General features: G+C 35.3%; 1 protein-coding gene across 2 annotated transcripts in view; it reads left to right on the top strand.

Annotated features, from left to right (window-relative positions):
* VPS50 (VPS50 subunit of EARP/GARPII complex) overlaps positions 1–22909 on the top strand; it is a 134217-nt gene that overhangs the window by 21006 nt on the left and 90302 nt on the right. For both annotated transcript variants that reach the window (XM_040472672.1, XM_040472671.1), the window contains 7 exons: positions 1480–1602; positions 3144–3215; positions 5492–5545; positions 6377–6447; positions 7134–7251; positions 7570–7605; positions 8784–8866. In XM_040472672.1, coding sequence (XP_040328606.1) covers positions 1480–1602; positions 3144–3215; positions 5492–5545; positions 6377–6447; positions 7134–7251; positions 7570–7605; positions 8784–8866 — 557 coding nt within the window. The remainder of the gene's footprint in view (positions 1–1479; positions 1603–3143; positions 3216–5491; positions 5546–6376; positions 6448–7133; positions 7252–7569; positions 7606–8783; positions 8867–22909) is intronic.

The raw sequence follows: 22909 nt of genomic DNA, 5'->3' as shown, positions 1-22909 counted from the left end.
CTTCTCAAAAGGGCCAACTGGGTTTGTTATACAAAAACTACCACCCCCCCCCCCCCCCCCCCCGCCAATGCAGCTTCTTCTGTTAGGACACAGGGTTTCTTACTTATAGTATTTGATTGCATGCTATATCAGTGATGACTGTGTCTTTGACCTTTTTTGGTTAGTATATTTTATAAGTTGAGTTTTGGTACAGAAGAGGCATTTTCTTTTCCATGCACTCTTAATTATGCAGATTTGATGTTTGTGTGACTTTGCCTTCTCTTTTAAATTTATTGGAATTTTAAACAGTTTTTCTCTTGAGTTTCAGATTTATTGCTCTAATATTTTCTTTTAGCTTGAATCTAAGAGGAGATAATTTTATAATTAATCACTTTACATATTTAAAATATAAATTAAAGCCTAAAAGATATATAAGCTAGGTTTTTTTTTTATAAATGAAAAGTATGCCCTATAATAAAATAGAGTTTCTCTGTTTGAAAAATAATGTTCTCTGATAGACATTATAATTTTTGCATATTTAATCAATGGTGATTTATTAAGAATTTTTGTTAAATGTTATTTTAGTGACTGTAAAATTATTTTAAATATTAGTTCCTTTTGTGTTCTTAAATATATTTGAGATTAATATGAATAAAAAATCAAAGGACGAAATTGTTATATGTGTATAAAAATAATGTTGGTTAATTAGTGTGGCAGAGAGGGGGTATCTGAATTAATGAAACTTCCAGTTAACTGAAGGTTTATCTAATGATGCAGTAAAATTGAGAGGATTAGGATGCTGACATTAGGGGTAGGGATTTGTCTGTCAGGCTCTTTTTAGTTGTGTAAGTCCACAGAAGCCCTGTTCTATATCATTAAGAAGAAAGCATTTTATCAAATACAGAGCTTTAGGTTCATAATCAGATTATTAACTGTGGTATCAGCACCCTTTGAAGGAGGCCTCATAGGATTACAGAGCTAAACTTGCAGTCTTTTCTGGAGCCAGTATGTCTTAGCCAAGCAGTGAGATTGCCAGCACGGGGAAGAATGTTTGCTCTGCTCAGGGTTCTAATGCTGACGGTGACCCCACAAGTCATTGAGGCATTCCCTGGTTATCTGTGCTGAGACGGATTTTAGAATGTTAAATGATGAAAATATGTATATATGTGGTATGTATATACAGCAGGTTACATAGACACTTTGTTTTTTCCTTTTGTTAAACTTCTAAATTCTTTTACCTACCAGTTGACACACACAGAACTGAAAATAAAATCTGAATCTCTAACCCTCCCCTTTTTTTTTTCTCCAATAGATGAATAGTTTTTAGTGTCTTAGTAGTCCTAATTTTCCATGAACCTTCATGGTTTCTGTCAGTTTGTTTCCTTGCTCAGAATGGGCCCCCAGGAGATTTGTGATTGTTAAAATAGATGATTATTTATTTCCATGCAGGTAGAATTATAATAGCTACAAGTACTTTAATTGTGATTTTTTTCCTTAAAGGAGGAATTCCGAGAACTTCGAGAACAGCCTAGTGACCCTCAAGCTGAACAAGAACTAATTAATAGTATTGAACAAGTATATTTTTCTACGGACTCATTTGATATTGTTAAATATGAGCTGGAGGTAAAAAAAAATTCATTAAAACCTATCTAAACTCTGTCTTGTTCAGTGACTGAATTCATGGATGAGAGTTGAATGCTTTTTAGGGGTGTTCTTTCTTTTTCTTTCTTTCTCTTTCCTCTGTCTGTCTGTCTTAATACCAGGACTGGTCTCTGATGACTGTATTATGATTTTTTTTTTTTAATTTTTTTTTTCAACGTTTATTTATTTTTGGGACAGAGAGAGACAGAGCATGAACAGGGGAGGGGCAGAGAGAGAGGGAGACACAGAATCGGAAACAGGCTCCAGGCTCTGAGCCATCAGCCCAGAGCCCGACGCGGGGCTCGAACTCACGGACCGCGAGATCGTGACCTGGCTGAAGTCGGACACTTAACCGACTGCGCCACCCAGGCACCCCGACCGTATTATGATTAAATGAACTGTCCACATTGTTTTTACACTGAAATTATTTTAGAAAAATGTAAAATTAAGTGCTGCTGTAGAATATTGGTCCAGGAAACGTTTCTATATTTTTGGTTTTTAACTTTTAGCCTACAATATGTTGATATGCTGCCTTTATCTTATTTTATATTGTCTAAATATATTTAGAAAAGCTCTAAGACTTTCAATCATGTTTCTTTTTCTTTTAGGTTGGTTTCTTTCTTTCTTTCTTTCTTTCTTTCTTTCTGTATGTATGTATGTATTTATTTATTTTTTAGAGAGCAAGTTGGGGAGGGGCAGAGAGAGAGGGAGAGAAAGAATCCCAGGCAGTCTGCACACTGTCAGTTCAGAGCCCTATGCGGGGCTTGAATTCATGAACTATGAGATCATGACCGAGCCAAAGTCAGATGCTTAACCAGCTAAGCCACCCAGGTGCCCCTCATGAATGTATCTTTACATAATTGTTTAGCCATGATAAAGACCTCTATGCCATAATGTTTATAATGTTGTCACTTTAAATTTACAGGAAGTTCAGAAAAGAATAGTCAATTTTGATTTTAGATGAAACCAAATACAGTATGCATATTTACTTTATACGCAGGATGTACATAGTCAGCACCCACTCATTCTGAAGTTTCATCAATCTATTGATTGAGACTTGGAGTCTAACTTGGAGTTTCTGGTATACACAGTGGCATGTATTCTTGCTAGTTTCCCATACTACCTTCTGAAAGCTGGTGTGTAATCTAGAATGCACTCCAGCAACTATCACTCTCACACTGTAGCATGTAGTTACTATTCAGAGTGTTTCAGAGGGGAAATATATTTTGAATTCTGTTGTAGGCAATAGGGATATACCTGTGGCTGGTAGAGAGGGTGGTTAGGATGAGGGACCTTCTCTTGTTCTTCTGTCCTATAGGGCTGTGTGAGGGATGGAACTTGAGCACCAGTGGGTTGGCTAACAAAGGTGTGTAGGGTTTTGTGTCTGAAGTCTAGTGGGGAGATTGGGGAGGCCAAGAGGAGTGGGTGGGAATGGGATGTGACACTGTTTATAAGTCAGGTATGTAGGTAAATGAAACAAAAGTAAGCTATTTTTTTACTCTTTATTTGTGGGTATCTTTTAGAAGCTCCCTCCTATTCTCAATTTGCAAGAATTAGAGGAGTACAGAGACAAATTGAAACAACAGCAAGCTGCAGTAAGTAAAAAACACCTTTCATTCTGACATAACTAAATGAGACACAGCAGAGAGGTGTAATGTTTGCAGATTTTATGGTTTAACTTAATATATTAAACAAATATTATTTAACATGACTCAGACTCAGTGATACATTTATTTTAAAATTTATTCAGCTTCTCACATTACCTTAATATAGATTTGCTAGTTCTTTCTCTGGAATCCTAAATGTAATCAAAGAATTTTGAACTTTTTTTTAGATTGCTAAGTATCTTTTCCCCACTTACAGTTTCTTATCTCAGAATAAAGGCCCCCACTTCTAGTTGAAAGAGGCCCATAGAGAATAGAGAGTTAAGATTCAGAAAGTCTGAATTGTAGTCACTGATTAATTGTGTAGCATTGGGTAAGTCACCTAGCCTTGCTAAATCTATTTCATGTTCTCTGTGAAGCAGTGCGTTAGGCCTGCATTTTCTCTGATGCTGTAAAATTCTTTGATTCTGTGATTTTCCTTGCATTAGGCTGAGCTCTTTTAATAATACTCAGACTATACTGTTCTACAGTATATTAATGTTAGTATGTGGTCTTGTTAATTTTTTTTAATAGTAACGGAGCACTAGTAATAAATGTATCTGAATTTAAGATGTGATTTTTAATAATACATCTGACAAATAAAGGAAGATGTACTTCTCTTTCTTTTGTGTTATACTCAGTGGTCTCAGTGGGTGCTGGGATCTCCCTCGGGGTAGCAGCAGTGGTCTGGGAAAGGGACTTGACCAGTAGAGGGTTGTGTGGTAAAAGTGTGTTGTGATTTTGGAGAACTAGATTTCAGCAGATGGTGGCATCTCTTGCCTTCTGTTGGTTTCAGCATGTTTAAATATGTGTGTGTTTATCTTGTACTTGGATGTGCTAGTATTCTTTGGGGAAAGAATCCCACCACAAGGGCTATACTGCATAATGACCTTTGGAATTTGGTCAACCTGGGCTTGAATCCCAGCCTTGTAACTTACTGTGGGGGCTGTGGGTGAGTTACTACTATATTTAAGATTACTCATCTGGAAAATGAGGAAGCATGTAATTCATTTTAATATATTGTCATGAGTAGTAACGGAGATAATATAGGGAATGCACTTAGTACGCTGCCTGGCACAGTGCAGATTAACAACTCTATCATCTATTTTAAACTATTTATTTATGTATGTATTTTTTAATACATTTTGGTAATGTTTATTTTTGAGAGAGAGAAAGACAGAGAGAGAGAGAGAGAGAGAGAGAGAGCAAGCAGGGGAGAGGCAGAGAGAGAGGGAGACAGACACAGAATACCAAGCAGGCTCCAGGTTCTGAGCTGTCAGCACAGAGTCTGATGTGGGTCTTGAACTCATGAACAGTGAGATCATGACCTGAGCCGAAGTCGGACGCTTTACCAACTGAGCCACCCAGGTGCCCCTATTTTAAACTTAAAAAAAAAAAAAACAAAAACCAATTTGGTAAAATTAGGTGAGTTTCTGTCTGGGAACATCTATATATATTCATATGTATATAAATTCAAAGGAGTTAAAATCTAGAAGGATGAATGCAATAATTGAATGTATGTGTAATGCTTTGTTCTCAGTTTGCTTGGGAAGGGGAAGGGAAACTCAACTAATTGAGTTTCTTGAGCATCAAGGCTAAAAATGTCTTGGATGTGCCATGCTCCATGGTACCTGTAGTGTAGCCTAGTAGGTGCCCCTGAAATTGTGAAATGAGAGTCTCATATTCAAAATCATTATAATTCTAATTTGTATAACATACTAACAATTTTCATGGAATTGACCAAGGACACCTTAGGTATGTTCATAACATTAAAAAAAAAAAAAATCCAAAAACATGTTTTCCAGTTTTCAGAAATAGAGGACCAAATTACTGTTTGTCTTTTTATGTGGTAGAGCGTCTGAAGGGTTCAGGATGATCTCTGTTTCCCAGATACTGTCTCCATAAATTCAGCTGATTAGATATTTATCTTATGTGTTCATCTTTTGAAAGCAAATCTTGTGCCCTTAAAGATGTTATACTTTTGTACATACTAGTTAAATCAATTGATACTGATATTATTAATAGTAGTAATGACCATTTATTGAGTTTCTATTAAGGATTAAGTACTGTGCTCTCTGTTATACCTCTTTTACTAATTTCATAGCCCAAAGCATGCTAGAAGTTATTGGGAAGACCTATGGAATATTCTTGCAAAAATTCAAAATGTAAAGTGGAATAGGAAGCATGTGGCTTTTTCTTTTACTTCCTTTGATTGCATGTTTTTATAGGTCTCTAAAAAAGTAGCAGATTTAATCCTTGAAAAACAGCCTGCTTATGTAAAGGTAGGATGATATTTGTTATTTTTAATAGTACAATTTAAAAAATGCTTTAGTGACTTATACTTGAAACTGTTGAAGTAATTTATTGTCTTGTTTGTAGTTATTCTGTAGCAACATATCGACTCTATTTGGGGTGTAGGAGGGCCTTTTTATGTATGTTTTTCTCTCTTATTTGGGGAATTTACCAAACTGAAGAAGTGAAAGTTTTATTGATGATTCTAAAGCAATCTTTTTGGTTTGTTCAAACTTTAGAAGGCCCAGTGAAAATTGCTTCTGTGTACTTTGTAACACATAGATCATTAATAATGACTGCTCAATGGCAGTGTAACAATCTGTCTTTAAAATATAATAAAATTGGAATCTTATAGCTGAATCTATCTTTGTATCTGAAAATCAGAGACTTCAGAATCCATTGAAATATCCAGCACTGTTCAAATGAAGACATCCATTGTCATAGCATCTTAGCAAACAGAAATCATATTTGTCATATCCTTGATTATCTCCGGAAGTTCTGTTGGGTAGAAACGTTTCAGTAGATGTATTATTAGTACTTGTTTATGCTTGTAAAATGGGTTTGGTCTAGATTTACTTATAAGCAATATTGACTAAATATTTTATCATATGTCATTATGAAAATCATTTGGAAGTAGTCATTTTAACTTATTTTGTGAAAAATATACCAACAACTTTTAAGTTTAGGTATTTTTGTTGCTACTTTGTTTCCCAAGCAAGCTTTTCTTTGAAACCCACTAAAGTTTTTGTTAGAGTATCATATGAATAATTTAAAAAAAAAAAAAAAACCTCCAACAATAACCTATACCTAATTTTCCTTAGGAACTTGAAAGAGTTACCTCATTACAGACCGGTCTTCAGTTAGCTGCTGTCATCTGCACAAATGGGAGAAGGTATTATATTTGATGGAATTTTGTTTTTTAAGATGGAAAAATATTTTAAGAAAAATTGCAAAACCATTGTTGATAATTGATTTTTTTATTGTGAGTATGTTTTTTAGAACACCATTCATTAACTGAACATATATTATAATTTAAAAACTGCACTGAGAAGGTATGTGTGAAATGAAATGTCTGTAAGTCTAGTTATGGCTTTAACATACTACTGTTTTTATATTGCTTAGGTTAGTGCTTCTCAAAATATAAGGATCAGTATTTTTTTCTTTAAATTTCCAACTTATTAGACTATTTTTATAAAATGCAATAAAAACAAAATTCTAAGAAAATAACAAAATAACCAAAAATATATAAAATATAGTCTCAGTTTTTTAATTATTAATTCATCAAACATAAAATCATTATGTCAGTTTTTGCTCTAAGTGGTTTTTTAATATTTACTCTCAATTTCTATACTTTTATTGTGATGAATAAATAACAATTTGAGGATTGGCACCAGTCCACCCACCATGCTTTGAGTAGCGCTGGTTTAGATTGAGCCGTTGAATAAATTTGTCAAATAGTAGTCATAATCCCTGGTTTTAAGAGTAATCGAGGATACTACCTCATCAGTTGCCTACTTGTTCTGTACAAATAGTATTCTTATTATTATAGAAAAGTATAACTGTTCTTCACTTTTGCAGACACTTGAATATTGCCAAGGAAGGTTTTACTCAAGCTAGTTTAGGCCTTCTTGCAAATCAAAGGAAACGTCAGTTGCTGATTGGACTTCTGAAATCTCTGAGAACCATAAAAACATTGGTATGTACAGGTTACTATTTAAAAATTAAAACTTAATTTTATGGTTAAAACAGATTTAACCTTTGGGGCGCCTGGGTGGCGCAGTCGGTTAAGCGTCCGACTTCAGCCAGGTCACGATCTTGCGGTCCGTGAGTTCGAGCCCCGTGTCGGGCTCTGGGCTGATGGCTCAGAGCCTGGAGCCTGTTTCCGATTCTGTGTCTCCCTCTCTCTCTGCCCCTCCCCCGTTCATGCTCTGTCTCTCTCTGTCCCAAAAATAAATAAACGTTGAAAAAAAAAATTAAAAAAAAAACAGATTTAACCTTTGTTGTTTTTCTTCAGCAAAGAACAGATGTGCGCTTAAGTGAAATGCTAGAGGTAAGTAAACAAAATTTGAAAATTTCGCCATCTTGATGATATTAAACAGAAAAATTATAGTGGAAAACATTCAGATGTACATTTTTTTCAAATTGCTATATGGCATAAAGAACATTTTTTAGACATGTAAATTTACTTGCTCTAGAGCATTTTTCTATTGACATATTTCATTTAGAAAAATTTATTTGGGAAAATGTTTACTTTGTAGCATTGTGGGAATGTTAACTTCAGTCACCCAAATAGCAATAAAATTATCTTTTGTATCAAATATATAGTAGTGATTTAAGGAATATATCATACTTGAGTTATGTTTGGTATCTCATGTATTAATCGGTTTTCTGAGTGAGCCATCTGTAATCCCTGCATAACTTCTAAACTTTGAATTGAGAAATGCATGTGAAAATTTCATTTGGGGGGCCCCTGGGTGGCTCAGTCGGTTAAGTGTCCGACTTTGGCTCAGGTCACAATCTCACGGTTTGAGAGTTCAAGCCCTACGTTGGGCTCTGTGCTGACAGCTCAGAGCCTGGAGCCTGCTTTGGATTCTGTGTCTCCCTCTCTCTCTCTGCCCCTCCCCGGCTCATGCTCTGTGTGTGTGTCTCTCTCTCTCAAAAATAAACATTAAAATAATTTAAATAATAATAATAATAATTAAAAAAAAAGAAAATTTTATTTGACATTAAGTTAGTGTTTAGGTGATAAAAACATTCCAAGGCTATTAATGAATATTTCACTTTTTTCTAGTTTTGTTTTAAAATATTTATTGGTTTCTTGGTGGTAGGACTGTTGAATGTTGATTACAAGTGAAATTCATACTGTTTTGAAACATTTTATGTAAACATTACTGAAAGAAGATATGTTAACAGTTAAAGAACAGCTTCCCTGTGAAGCATCTTGTTATTCTGTATAGGCTTTATCCACCTGTCATGATCTTAAAGGCTGTTACTGTGTATATAAGGGTGGAGAATATTTTATCTACACATACATGTTAGGCTTGGAACTAGTTGTCTTTTTATATTTTATTATTTATCTATCATTGGTGTTCTAATCCTTATTTAAGAGGAATTAAAATTTTCTGGTTCTCTAACTTTTGGATGGAGCGTAAACAGAGATTAGTTGTTTTCAAGGGAAACATTTTAGGAAAAATGTTCCTGTCTAATGACTTCTATTGTTATCTTAAGGAGGAAGACTATCCAGGAGCTATTCAGTTGTGCCTGGAATGTCAGAAAGCTGCCAGCACTTTTAAACATTATAGTTGCATAAGGTAAGGTAATGTAAAAATTTTAAAGCTGACTCTATTGCCAGTTTTTAACATAGGAGCTAGCTGTGTAACATAGAATGTTAACAAACATTGAAAATTAACATTAAGTGGTATGTTCTGTTTTAACATTCTTGTTCATAAATGGGCAGTACGATGAAATTATAAATAATAATTCTTAAGGTGGGAAAGATCAGATACTTTTTAATCCTAGCCTTTCTTGTCACTTCAAACTCTTTTATATATATATATATATATATATATACATACATATATATATATATATGTACATGTATATATATATGTATGTATGTGTATATACATATATTATTTCTAGTATATGGAGTAGTAGAGAAGAATAATGTATCTGTTTACGTTTCTCTTGCATCTCTTGGGAATTTTTCCTACTTAACTTTGCCCAGCTTATAAATATTGAGAGTGTTACCACAGTTTGTTTTTCAGATCCAGATGTTTCAAGTGTTTGGCTCATCCTGATAAGAATTATTTTGGAAAACTTAAGTGTGTTTTAATTTTATGTAATAACCATCTTTGTCATATTTAAGTGATTATGTATTTAAGGTGTTACATCTTTAGTTATTTATAAAATGTACAATGTTAACATGGCCACTGCAGCCTTTGTTATTAGTTCTGCTTTATTAATGGGTTTTTGGTCTGCTTAAAATGAAGGTTTTGCATTGCTGGTGGCAGTCCCTTGGGGAGGCTCAATCCCCAGGTGTAGTTTCCATCATTCCTCTAAAACCATCACAAATAAACATACACTGTAAGTAAAATAGTGTGCTTGCCAAGCAAACCCAGTTTCAAATTAAATTCATACCTGTCCTAGAATATACAGCCCCTCAGTCTCACCTGTATGGAAATTCTGGCCGTCATTGAACATGATGCATTGATGTTGTAGATGTTGATTGTTAGTATCTGAAAAATAAAAGGATTATGGTAGATGAAAACATTAATATAGCTTTAATTAAATTTTTTCTTTTAATATACTCCCACATCATAGGTATCTGCAGGATGTGGGAAAGGAGCTAGCAATTTCCCTGCAAGAGATGCTATTTAAATATTTATGGTATTTTTTTTTCTTTAGGATCGTGCATACTGAAGCAACACTTTTTATTTGATTAGGAAATGCATAGTTAGATAGTTCCAGTGATATTTTGTTTTTATCCATTGTGACACTGATTAACTGTCACTATTAAAAACTTTGATTATGTTATTTAGATTTTTAAAATTTAAATTGAGTGATTAGAGAGTTAGCTCTGATATGTTGCGTGTATTTGACAATTTCTAACAAGGCTTTCTGGGTCCTGAAGAGCATAGCACACATTTAGTTTGTTTTGTGGTGATCAGTTATAGTGAGAGCACTTATGTATGATTGGGTGAACATAATTCAGATGGTTATACATTACTGTTTATTATATGCCAGGCGCTTTGCTTTGGAATTGGCTGAATAGTGATGAATTACACATAATGTAATCAGGATAAGGCCGAAGGACTGAAGAAGGCATAGTGGGATGAGGCCTTAGGGAGATGGGAGTGGAACTTACAGGGGAAGCATTGAGATCGAACTCTCCTTAGAGGTCAAGACTAAGGGGGGCCTGGAGGAGGGGCATAGGAGTTAGCTAAGACAAGGTATGAGGGTTGTAGATAGTACATTCTGAGTATAATGGTGAAATCTTTGTTGCAGAGATAACAAGCAAAATGAGGATTGAAAATATCTATCTATTGGATTTATAGCAACAAAGAAATCATAGCTGACTTTGTTGGGACAGTTTGCTTGAAGCAGTAGTATAGGATGAGGAAATTTTATAAAGAAGGGAGATGTGTAATTAAGGGGGGAAAGCTGAATATCTGAAAATCTATGGGAAAGTGAGAGGTTGAAAATAAAATAGAGAACATAATGTGTGAAGGCGTTGTAGGTATTAGAGTAGACTTTAAAAAGGTCACCATCTATTATAATAGGAAACTTGGTGGCAGGAAATTGAGGTAGCAGGTGACATATGTTGGCACTTTGTTTTCTTCAATAATGAAAAATTTTAGCTGTGCTAAAGTAATTTCTTACTTGATGAGAGTTAACTATACAAAATGTTTTTTAAATAAATTTTTATTTGGGCTTTTTAAAGTTAGCATGAAGTGGCTTCTAAGTTCTTTCTCATTAAGGTATGTAGTGATATATGGAGGAGGTGTGAATACAGTTATCCAACCTGGTAAAAGGTTGGAATTGAAAAGATCTAGAATGGTGATTTAAAGTAATAATTATTTTATTTTAGGGAGTACCTTATATAAGAAGCATGCTGTGTTTACACATGCGAATTGTGCATGTAATAATAATAAAAGTTTGTCTTACTCTCTTAAAATAGGTAAAAATACATGCAAAAATGTCTTAAAATGTCCTAAGGAATTAATTTTACCTTAGGCTTCCCAGGAAACCTGTTAAGAGCTGTGTTTTTATCTTAGTGATTTAGTGACAATGTCAAGGGTGGCTCAGAGAGCTTAGCTATTAGTTAGAATTCTTTGGTAGTCATGGCAGCGGCTCCACCAGAATTCCTCTTCCCACACACCAGTGCCGTTTGTTTTGCTAGCCACCATTCATCCTGCTCAACCCAGTCCCCTTTTCCCTTTACCTCTTGTTTTTTACACTTTTGTTCCTAGTTGGGAGAGCATGAGAAGTTTGTTCACTTCTGGTAGATAGTGTGATATGGGATATAGTGACAGTGTTAGTAGATGTGTGGGTCAGGTTGAGTCCACAAAAATGAAAGGAATTTTATTCTAACTTCCTTTTATTAATTAGATGCATGCTTTTTATTCTGTGCATTTATTTTCCTATCTGTTTTTCTTTTTCCTCTGGTATTTTTATTTTATTTTTTATTTTCTTAATTTCTTTTTTTAGTTTTATTACGTTTGAGAGAGAGAGAGAGAGTGCAAGCACAGGAGGGGCAGAGAGATATGGGGACGGAGGATCTAAAGCAGGCTCTGCACTGACAGCAGGGAGCCCGATGTGGGACTTGAACCCACAAACCATGAGATCATGACCTGAGCCACAGTTGGACACTCAACCAACTGAGCCACCCAGGCGCCTCTCCTCTGGTCTTCTAAATACAATACTGAACCTGTTCTTGAGCTCTCTCGTTAGGATTGTTCAGACATGATTGATCAACACTTTCAAAATTCATTTAATTTACCTGGAGATGTGGAATTTAACCAAAGGCAAGATTTAATCTTTGCTTGTACCTGAGTGAACCCGAGTGAAAAATCATTTGACACTCTGGTACTCATAGGAATAGTAACTAGTTTCTGACTATTTATACTCTCATTTTCTTTAATATTTAAATTTATTTTCATTTCTGTTGATAACTAGAGAATCATGAAGTATCTTCTCTTTAGAAGTGTCCAGAAGAGAACCACCTGTGATGCAGAGCATTTCTGGACTCTGGTGTAATTTTTTAAAAAATATATTTTAAGCAAGTTCATATGCACAATGTACCTGTTTGTCCACTTCTTAATTTTTTGGAGGTGGAGTGTATGTTCCTCTTTTTTTTTTTTTGCTAGACACCTTGCTCTTTTATTGGAAATAAGGTTTTTGGTAGATGGCAGAGACCCTGCGATCTTAGGAGTAGATTACATAGGGCAACTGAGGGCTAACTCTTATGATTCTGAAAGCAGGAAGAACATGTAATTGCTTCTGCATAAAGAGCCCTTCACTATATTGTCTCAGGTTATATGACTGTGTAGTTTAATACACACAGTACCAAGTAATACAATGTACCCAGTAGATTGAAAACTGGAAAAAAACTTGTACCCCTTCAGTACCTTGTATTTTCCTTTAGATACGGTGTGTTTCAGCATCTTTAATAAAAGATACTATAGCACCAGTTGTGTTCACTTTTATAACTGACAGGAACATTTTTACATTACTTGACATTTCTTGAGTTGATCGACAGAATCATATAGTTGGGATTTACTGGGAATGGAAATCAGAATGTGTTTAAGTGTGTCTGCGAATGAAGCATTTAACTTCTTTTTCACTTGAAATTTATCTAAATTAGTTTCAAGAAAAGTTGTTTTTAAAAGTCAAAACTGCTTTAGTTTTTTTTTGTTTCATTTGAATGAAACTACTTGAGGGAATCTGAGAGCATTCTGGATTATGCACTGAAAAGTTTGTATACCATCAGAACTAGAGTATCTTTGTTGAGTACTGTAGCATAGGCACATGTATTTAATTTCTCAAAATCTTTGGAATACCCTTCCCCCCTCCCCCTCAGAATATGAACTTGGCAGTTGAATGAAAATTTTCGGTTGTAGAACTCCTTTAAATAAATCATAAAATAACGAACACAGCTTTTGGGTACAAGTACAGTGGTACTGTAGGGACTATGCTTCCCGTGTTGCCCTTCATTCCTTTCTAGCAAGACGTCATGCTCTGTCTCTGTTTAGGTTCAAGCAAGGGGAACATAGGAGCTCTGGCTGGGGTAGCATTTGAACAGTGAGTATTTCTGCTAGATCATCAGGCCAGCTAGTGAGACCCATGAGTAGATCTGGAGTACTAGTTGTTCGGTCAGCTTGGGCCGAATAATCCATAGCATGCTATTCTCATATTGCCTGTACTCCTTATCTTTTTATTTAATTTTCCTCTGTCTCCCTCCCCCATGCTGCGTCATTTTGAAAAAATATAAAGTAAAATCTAATAGCAAAACATAATATTTAAACAAAAGTGTCTTAGGAGCACATGGGTGGCTCAGTCGGTTAAGTGTCTGACTTCGGCTCGTGTCATGATCTCATGGTTCCTGGGTTCGAGCCCTGCATCCAGCTCTTTGCTGACAGCTCAGAGTCTGGAACCTGCTTTAGATTCTGTGCCTCCCTCACTCTCTGCCCCTCTCCACCTTGTGCTCTGTCTCTCTGTCTCTCTGTCTCTCAAAAATAAATAAATGTCAAAAAAAAAATTTAAACAAAAGTGTCTTAAACAAAAGGTGAACTGTTTCTTTCTGCCCTACCCACCATTCTTTTTCCTACTCCCTGGAGTAAACCACTTTCACAGCTTATTAGTTTTTTTTCCCAGTAGATTTCATTGTAATTTAAAATACTGTGTCAAAGTATCTTTTTCATGATTCATCATTGTAGATAGTTGTTGATTCTCTGTTTACTCATATTAAAATTCCAGTAAAATATAAGAATTTGGTATACTTCCTTTTACTCCTCTTCTCTATCTTCCAGGTTTTGTTAGTGAAACAGTTATTTTTATTTCATCAAGTTTGTAAAATTTATATTCTTTGTGCAGCTATAATTAAATCTTCTGTGTTTTCTCGGTAGGTTACTTCTAAAAAAATGAACCTAATAGAAATTGTATTTCTTGTATTATGATTATATAAATATTATTATGTGCAGAACTAAGTAGAGTGTTTGGATTTATTTAAAAAGTCATTTTTTGTCTCTATGTGAAAATAAAAATCCATTGGTGTTTTTTTTTTATTTGTTGAACATTTTTCACCTTTTTTAGGTCCTACTCAACTGTAATATTTCCTTTTTTACATGTTTTCCTTTGTCTTGTTTTGTTACAGTTTTGTTACAGTTACCTCTTTAAGATTTTTTTGTTTGTTTTGATATGGGATACATGGGCAATACATCTTCAGATTTTGAAGAGATGTTAACTTAGCCCATACCCATGATTGAAAGAAAAGTTATTTTTTTCTTACAAAATGGAACACATTGCTCAGTTGTCCATCGGCCTTCTGTTTGTAGGACAAGGTCAGATGCTGTTCTCATTCTTATAAATAGTGTCTTTTTTTCTTTTTTTAGACATTTTAAGGGTTTTTCTTTTTATTTGGTGTTCCAAAATTTTACCAGTTGTCTAGAAAAGTCATCTGTGTCGGACACTTTACTTCTACATGATGAGACAAGAAGGACGTATTATTTAATCCTCATCTGCATAAGTTGCTACGTTACTTGTTTTACCAGGAGCTTTTGAAATGTGTTTGTTCTCTAGGAGCTTATAATAACAGGCAGTTAACGGACAGGACTGTGGAATAATATGCCAGTTAAGAACACAGAGTACATAAACAAAAGACCATCAGAAATGTTCATGCTGTGAATGGCTTACTTTCTTATACCCCTGCAAGAATGGAAATATTGACATCTGTAAGAGTGTGAGTAGAAGCTAGGCAGTGTCAGCTTTGACAGCATTGACTGTAGAGTAATTCTAAATTAGATTTGTATAAGGTTTTCTTACTAAAGCTTTATTTTTTAGCTTTTAAAAATTGAATCATGGTAACGGTGATAGTAATGGTGGTTGTGATAATATTTAAACATTGTTTGGACTTTTGTATGTGTCAAGCACTGTACTAATCATTTCCCATACTTTTTCTTCCTTGGTGTTGACAAAATATTCCACAAAGGTATTATTATTGTCTCTATTTTATAGGTGAGGAAATTGGTGCTTTGTAAAATAAGTGACAGAGCCAGGATTTAAACTTTGGTCTCTTGGAATGCAGAACCTGTTGCTCATAACCACTACTACATTGGGGCGCCTGGGTGGCTCAGTCGGTTAAGCGGCCGACTTCGGCTCAGGTCATGATCTCGCGGTCTGTGAGTTTGAGCCCCGAGTCGGGCTCTGTGCTGACAGCTCAGAGCCTGGAGCCTGTTTCAGATTCTGTGTCTCCCTCTCTCTGACCCTCCCCTGTTCATGCTCTGTCTCAAAAATAAATAAACGTTAAAAAAAAATTAAAAAAAAAATAATTACTACTACATTATACCATCTAGTAGTGTGCTAACTGTTATATATAGCGGACGCTCATGGCTAGGAGGATGATTTTTTTAAATCTGCCCCAGTAGCTGAGTTAATTTTATTTTTTTCCCAAACCTGTTTCTACCGGTTTTATTTGTTATCCGTTATCGTATTTATGTTGCTTAAGTAAATAAACTAAGGAAAAAAGTTTTTGAAACTAAGTTAAATGCATTGGAAAAACAAAACATATTGTTAAAAATATGTTTCCTTTTGAATTTGTTTTGGATGAGACAACTCATAAAAGTTGGGGGATATAAGGTAACTAAATGTGATTTGGCATTTGGATTGTTCCACATTTGTCTTTAAATTCTTGCCTCATCGTAGAGAAATTGAAACTTGAAATTATGGACAATTTATTTGTGATTTGGCTCATGTAAGACTAAGAAGTTAAAACTCTGCTCAAGAGAAAAGATTTTGGCTCTAAATCAGAAGTGGGTAAATGAATTGCAGTTATACAATTTTTGTTAAAACGTTCAACATACATGTAAACATACATACACACAACATACAAATATTCCCATTTTAACTTTGATTAATTGACCAGCTGAAAGGTCTGCTGAACTTTAGCACAGGGTACGCAAGCTTTGTCTTTAAGGAGCCAGATAATAGTTTAAGCTTTGTTAGGCAGTAAGGTTTCAGTTTGCAACTGTTCACCTCTGCCCTTGTGGTCTGAAAGTAGCCATAGATGGTATGTAAACAAGTTCATGTGTCTGTTTTCCAGTGAAACTTTATTTAGAAACAGGCTATTGGCTAGATTTGGCTCCTGGGCCTGATCTCTGCTCAAGAATTATAATTCATAAAGTTTAGAGATGTTTTGAATATCTGTAGTATTCTTAGTAGTGGACTCAGATTTCTGAGCAGAGTGAGGACAGAGATCTGGGTAGATTCAAAGTGATCTTAATTCTTTTACAATCTGTTCATGGTTTGAAGGACCACGTGGAAATTTCCTGGTATCTCACCATTGTTGGTTTAGCTTCAAAGTGTTGGAAAGTCAGGTTTTCTCTGCAGTATGTTAATAAACTCTCTGCCAGCTATGAGTAAATTGAAACCACTGGAATAGATCTCTGATCTAAATACCTGAAATATCCAGGGTCCATGGACACATAGTGTAAGCTTGGAAGTATAAATTTTACTCAAGCTCATTTTAAAGTTTTAGCACTCTACTGAATCATACACAAAGATGTAGTAATTGGGTAACTGGTATTTCGCATATAATCTTAAAACTTTAGAGCAGGAAGCAACCCTTTAGATATAGCACACTTTTATATAGGAAACTGATGCCCAGGGATATTAAGAGACTTGACTTAAATCATGGCTCATTAATAACAGACCAGGGAAAGATAATTAAGATGCTAACTACCTCTGTACCATGTTGTCTCTTGTGTGGTCAATCTTGTACACAATTTTGATTTATATGCAGCCTTTCCAGGACTTGTTCTTTGAGTGTGTATACTGTAGATCAGCTGTTTAAAAGAACAATGTTAGGTAGTTATTTATGAATATGTTATGTTTAATATCTTCTGTAGTGATGTTAAAAATGCCCCCTCTGGGGCGCCTGGGTGGCGCAGTCGGTTAAGCGTCCGACTTCAGCCAGGTCACGATCTCGCGGTCCGTGAGTTCGAGCCCCGCGTCAGGCTCTGGGCTGATGGCTCAGAGCCTGGAGCCTGTTTCCGATTCTGTGTCTCCCTCTCTCTCTGCCCCTCCCCCGTTCATGCTCTGTCTCTCTCTGTCCCAAAAATAAATAAACGTTGAAAAAAAAAATTTAAAAAAAAATGCCCCCTCAAATTGTTTGATTTATCCTATTCAGCTTGCAAATAGCCTTTAATAGCTTTTAGCCTTCTATTTTAGAACTGGTAATTTCTTTTACCATAATGTATCTTTTATTTATCCAAATGTTTATGAATAGATCCTTTTAGCATACTTTCATTAATTGACTGAAATGGCATGAATTCATATTTATAAATGATGGCTAAAGGTCTTCTTGAAGGCTGCACGGTTAATATATACACTCCTTAATCACCTACTTTTTATGTATGTGTTTTCAATTAATAATAAATTGTCAAAATGCAGTTGTAGATTCTGAAAACATTTTAAAGCCAAAATGTTTGATTTAAAGATTTTCTATTTAAAGTCTTATACATACTATTTACATTACCATGTTTACATTAACTCTTAATACATAGGATATAGAGTCATTTTAACCATAAGTAATAGAAGCACTAAAAGCATCCAGATTTATGATGATTTCATAAATACTAAAGTCCATTTTTTTCAGTTGAGAAGTTGAAATCATTACTCTCACCTATGAATGAGTTTAGATATATTTCTTTTTCTCCCAAACTCAAAATACTCCCTATAAGAATATGTTTACCAGCTCTAACCTACTTACAATTCCAGGTATTCTTGCCTCTCTGTATCTGTGTCTCTATCTTCAGCCATAGGTGAACTTCTGAGCCCTGTATGATAGAGGAGTAGAACTGCTTTAGTTCTGCTTATTTTTCTTTTCCTCTTCCTAAGGCACCTGTAGACCCAGACTTTAGTGCAGTTCTTTTTCTTCTAAAACATTTTCCTTTCTCTTTTTCTATCTCTGTAGTTTTATTTATTGAGATAGAAAATAGGAGCTAAAGGAATGTTGGGAAAATTTCACTATGTTTGAATTGCAAATTTGACTCAGCAGTGAGCCAGGCTATGAGTTTAGTTAGTCCTGGAGATTCCTGGAGAATAAGCCACAGTCTTTGCTAAGGGAGACAGTCACAGATATTCCCTTCTATAATTCGGTATGTTGGAAACAGAGTATTATGAAACTGAGGGGAACAGTCAGCAGGGGAAGACTTCCTGGAAAAGATGACATTTGGATGGGCCTGGAAAGACAGATGGGCATTTGTGAGTGAGAAGAAGAGAAAGTATGTTCTATTTCTCATGAACGTTACATACAAGTAGAACAGAGGGTGTGAAAGTCTGGGGGTTATTAGGGGAATTGCACGTAGTCCAGGTCCCTGAAATGTAGGCATTAAAAAGTGACGGGGAAGTTAATTTTTCATGTCATTGTTCAGAATCTTACATGCTATATCAGTTTGGAGCTTTATCTTTGGTTTAATGGAGAACCTCCATGGATTAACGTGAATTCTACTTTAATTAGGAGCTGCAGATTCAGGTTGGTAACATGAAGCTGCCAGATGTGAGTAAGATAGCAAGAAATGGTCCTGCCCACAGGAGTGGTCAGGCCTTGTCTGAAGCCTTTCATGTATAAGCTATTTGAAAAATTGTATCTGCCAGATCAAACAGAATACTGCCCAAATCCAATCTGAAATTAAGACCCCTGCTCAAGCTATCCCTGAGAGCTTTTGGGAGGATGTTGTATAATGTTTGGTATGCAGTAGGTTGATGGTGTTTGTCAAATAAATGGATGATGGATTGAAGAGTGGGTGTGGGTATCGTGTGCAGAGATTCGTTGGGAAACTATTAAGGTAATTCAAGCAAAAGGTGATAGTTCTTGAGTTCGGGCACATAATTGAGAAAAGAGAAGCATAGAGGGATATGAGAAATACTGAAATGGTAGAATTGGCAGGATTTGATTATCAGTCACATAGGAAGCAAAGGAAGAATTAAAGATGACATGGAGATTTCCAGCTTGGATTGAATGGGTGGTGATGATATAAATCAAAAGATTATAGAAATCAAAAGACAGAGAACATAGGAGAAAGAACAACTTGAGGAATATACTCAAGAATGTATGTTTCAAATATGTTCCAAAGTAGAACTTGAGAAGATACTGACTTGGCCGGGGGTGGGAGGTGGGGTGGTATTGCTGAGAAACTTTAATTCGTTCTAAGTGCCAAGGTACTTATAATGACTGTCATTTTTAGTGCGTTATTTTGGGGCCTTTAAGTCTCATTTTCTTTCATTCATTCATTCATTCTTTCATTCATTGTTCTTTGGACAGAGATTGTCCCAGAATCTTTTTTTTTTTTTTTTTTTTTTTTAAGGAAAATCTCAGTCTTGCCTACAAATATCCCTTTGGATATGTCTGTGGCTGTGTATGGGTATTTTTCAGGCATAAATCCTTGTTAAAGACCTTAACAGTCCTACACTGTTGATTGTCAAAGTGTATAGTTTTGCTCATTTTGCAGGTTTTACTAAAGTAATCTCCAATTCTTGACTTTAATCAAAAGTGTGCTTATGATGAATAATATTTGTAGAAAATTGTCTGATTTCTCTGTATGTTTAAACATTTATCCCTGAGACCATCAAAAATGGGTACTTGTGTTAACGGGTTTTACTATTCTGACAAAGTGCTTTATATCTATGTATCTATATCTGTATCTACATATAAATAACCACGCTGGTGTTATTTTCTCAGCTTGCATTAAAAGGCTTGGTAAGAAGTGAATGCATGGAATCCATGAATCCATTATTATATATTCTGTAAGGCTATTAGGAAGAGTGTTGTGCCTTAGGAGATAAAAGGTCATTGTTCCCTTTATAAGGACTCTGGTAAAATTTTCTCTCAGAACTTAAATGCCAACAAAAGTAACTTCTGTTTGGGTTTTTTGGTTTTGTTTTTCCCTTGAGTATTTTTGATATTATGGACCCCAAATTGTATACTTGGACTCTCCCTATTTGTTTTGGCTGGTAAGACTTTGAGAGTCAAGTTTATGAAGAGATTAACAATTGTAAAACAATACCTTGTATATGGGCACCTGGGTGGCTCATTTGGTTAAGTAGTGTCTGACTTCAGTTCAGGTCATGATCTCACGGTTTGTGAGTTCGAGCCCCACCTTTGGGCTCTGTGCTGACAGCTCTGTGCTGACTGGTCGGAGCCTGGAGTCTGCTTCAAATTCTGTCTCCCACTCTCTCTCTGCCCCTCGCCTGCTAATGCTTTCTCTGTGTCTCAAAAATAGATAAACATTAAAAAGAATTCAGAAAAGATACCTTGTATAATTTTTGTGTACTAAATTATACCTTTCACTTGCTCTATTTTATTTTAGTTTGCCTTAATTTTTTTTTGTTAAAATACTTTCTCTATGATTGTATTTATTTTGTTAGATATCACAGATCCTTTTAAATAATGAGATAATTCAAATAATTTCACTTCTGATTTTTAGTTTTTTTAACTGACTTAGGAGGAATTAAAGGGAAAAATCATATTCAAAATCATATTCAGTCACATAACCTACGTGTATAACAGGATAAATTCTTACAAAGTAAACATAGTTATGTAATTATGTCATAGGAACTGTTACCCCAGAAACTACCTTCTTGCCTAATCCCAGTCATTATTCTCTCAAGGTAACCACAATTCTAGCTTCTGTCATTAAATTTAGTTTTGCCTGTTTTGAACTTTATATAGATATAAATGGAATCATATAGTGACTTCTATATAGTGGACTTCTTTTGTCTAATACGTCTTTGAGATTCATGTGATAGCATTTTCATTGCTATAGTATTTCATCATATAAAGATATCACACTTTATCCATTTAATTGTTTATGGACAATTGTGTTGCTTTAAGTTTTACTTGTTACAAGTAATGCTGCAAGGGTTATGTATGCATTCCTGTAAGATATGTATCTAGGACTCCCGGAATGTAAGTGTGTGTTGAGTTTTGGTAGATGTTATATTTTTTCAAAGAAGTTGTATCAATTTTCCATTCCTCCAACATTGAACTGAGTGTTCCGTTTGTTCTGCATCCTGGCCAACATTTGTTGATGTCGTCTTTTAATATTTTAAAACTGTTTTTAGCCATTCTGGTTGTTTATTATGGAGTGTTATTGGAGCTTTAATTTGCATTTCCTGAATGCCTACTTGAAGTGCCTATTATGTGTTTATTGGCCAGTCATCTCCTTTGTCATGTATCTGTTCAAGCCTTTTGCCCCTTATGTTCTTCTGTTTGTAACACACTCTTACTGCTGTGACTTTATAACCTTTACACATTTTAGTATATGCCTTCCAACATTGTTCTTCAAGATACTCCTTTTTTTTTTAATATATGAAATTTATTGTCAAATTGGTTTCCCTACAACACCCAGTGCTCATCCTAAAAGGTGCCCTCCTCAATACCCATCACCCACCCTCCCCTCCCTCCCACCCCCCATCAACCCTCAGTTTGTTCTCAGTTTTTAAGAGTCTCTTATGCTTTGGCTCTCTCCCACTCTAACCTCTTTTTTTTTTCTCCTTCCCCTCCCCCATGGGTTTCTGTTAAGTTTCTCAGGATCCACATAAGAGTGAAAACATATGGTATCTGTCTTTCTCTGTATGGCTTATTTCACTTAGCATCACACTCTCCAGTTCCATCCACGTTGCTACAAAGGGCCATATTTCATTCTTTCTCATTGCCATGTAGTACTCCATTGTGTATATAAGCCACAATTTCTTTATCCATTCATCATTTGATGGACATTTAGTCTCTTTCCACAATTTAGCTATTGTTGAGAGTGCTGCTATAAACATTGGGATACACGTGCCCCTATGCATCAGTACTCCTGTATCCCTTGGGTAAATTCCTAGCAGTGCTACTGCTCAGTCATAGGGTAGGTCTATTTTTAATTTTTTGAGGAACCTCCACACTGTTTTCCAGAGTGGCTGTACCAGTTTGCATTCCCACCAACAGTGCAAGACGGTTCCCGTTTCTCCACCTCCTCTCCAGCATCTATAGTCTCCTGATTTGTTCATTTTGGCCACTCTGACTGGCGTGAGGTGATATCTGAGTGTGGTTTTAATTTGTATTTCCCTGATGAGGAGCGATGTTGAGCATCTTTTCATGTGCCTGTTGGCTATCCAGGTGTCTTCTTTAGAGAAGTGTCTATTCATGTTTTCTGCCCATTTCTTCACTGGATTATTTGTTTTCGGGTGTGGAGTTTGGTGAACTCTTTATAGATTTTGGATACTAGCCCTTTGTCCAATATGTCATTTGCAAATATCTTTTCCCATTCCGTCAGTTGCCTTTTAGTTTTGTTGATTGTTCCCTTTGCTGTGCAGAAGCTTTTTATCTTCATGAGGTCCCAGTAGTTCATTTTTGCTTTTAATTCTCTTGCCTTTGGGGATGTGTCAAGTAAGAAATTGCTGTGGCTGAGGTCAGAGAGGTCTTTTCCTGCTTTTTCCTCTAGTGTTTTGATGGTTTCCTGTCTCACATTCAGGTCCTTTATCCATTTTGAGTTTATTTTTGTGAATGGTGTAAGAAAGTGGTCTAGTTTCATTCTTCTGCATGTTGCTGATTCCTGACTATTTTTAACCATTTGAGTTTCCGCATAAATTTT

The sequence above is a fragment of the Herpailurus yagouaroundi genome, unplaced genomic scaffold (assembly GCF_014898765.1).
Source record: "Herpailurus yagouaroundi ecotype Mexico unplaced genomic scaffold, PumYag 100, whole genome shotgun sequence".
Lineage (NCBI taxonomy): Eukaryota > Metazoa > Chordata > Mammalia > Carnivora > Felidae > Herpailurus > Herpailurus yagouaroundi.
The sequence above is the reverse complement of the archived record's forward strand: the minus strand, read 5'-3'. Positions and strand labels throughout refer to the sequence as shown.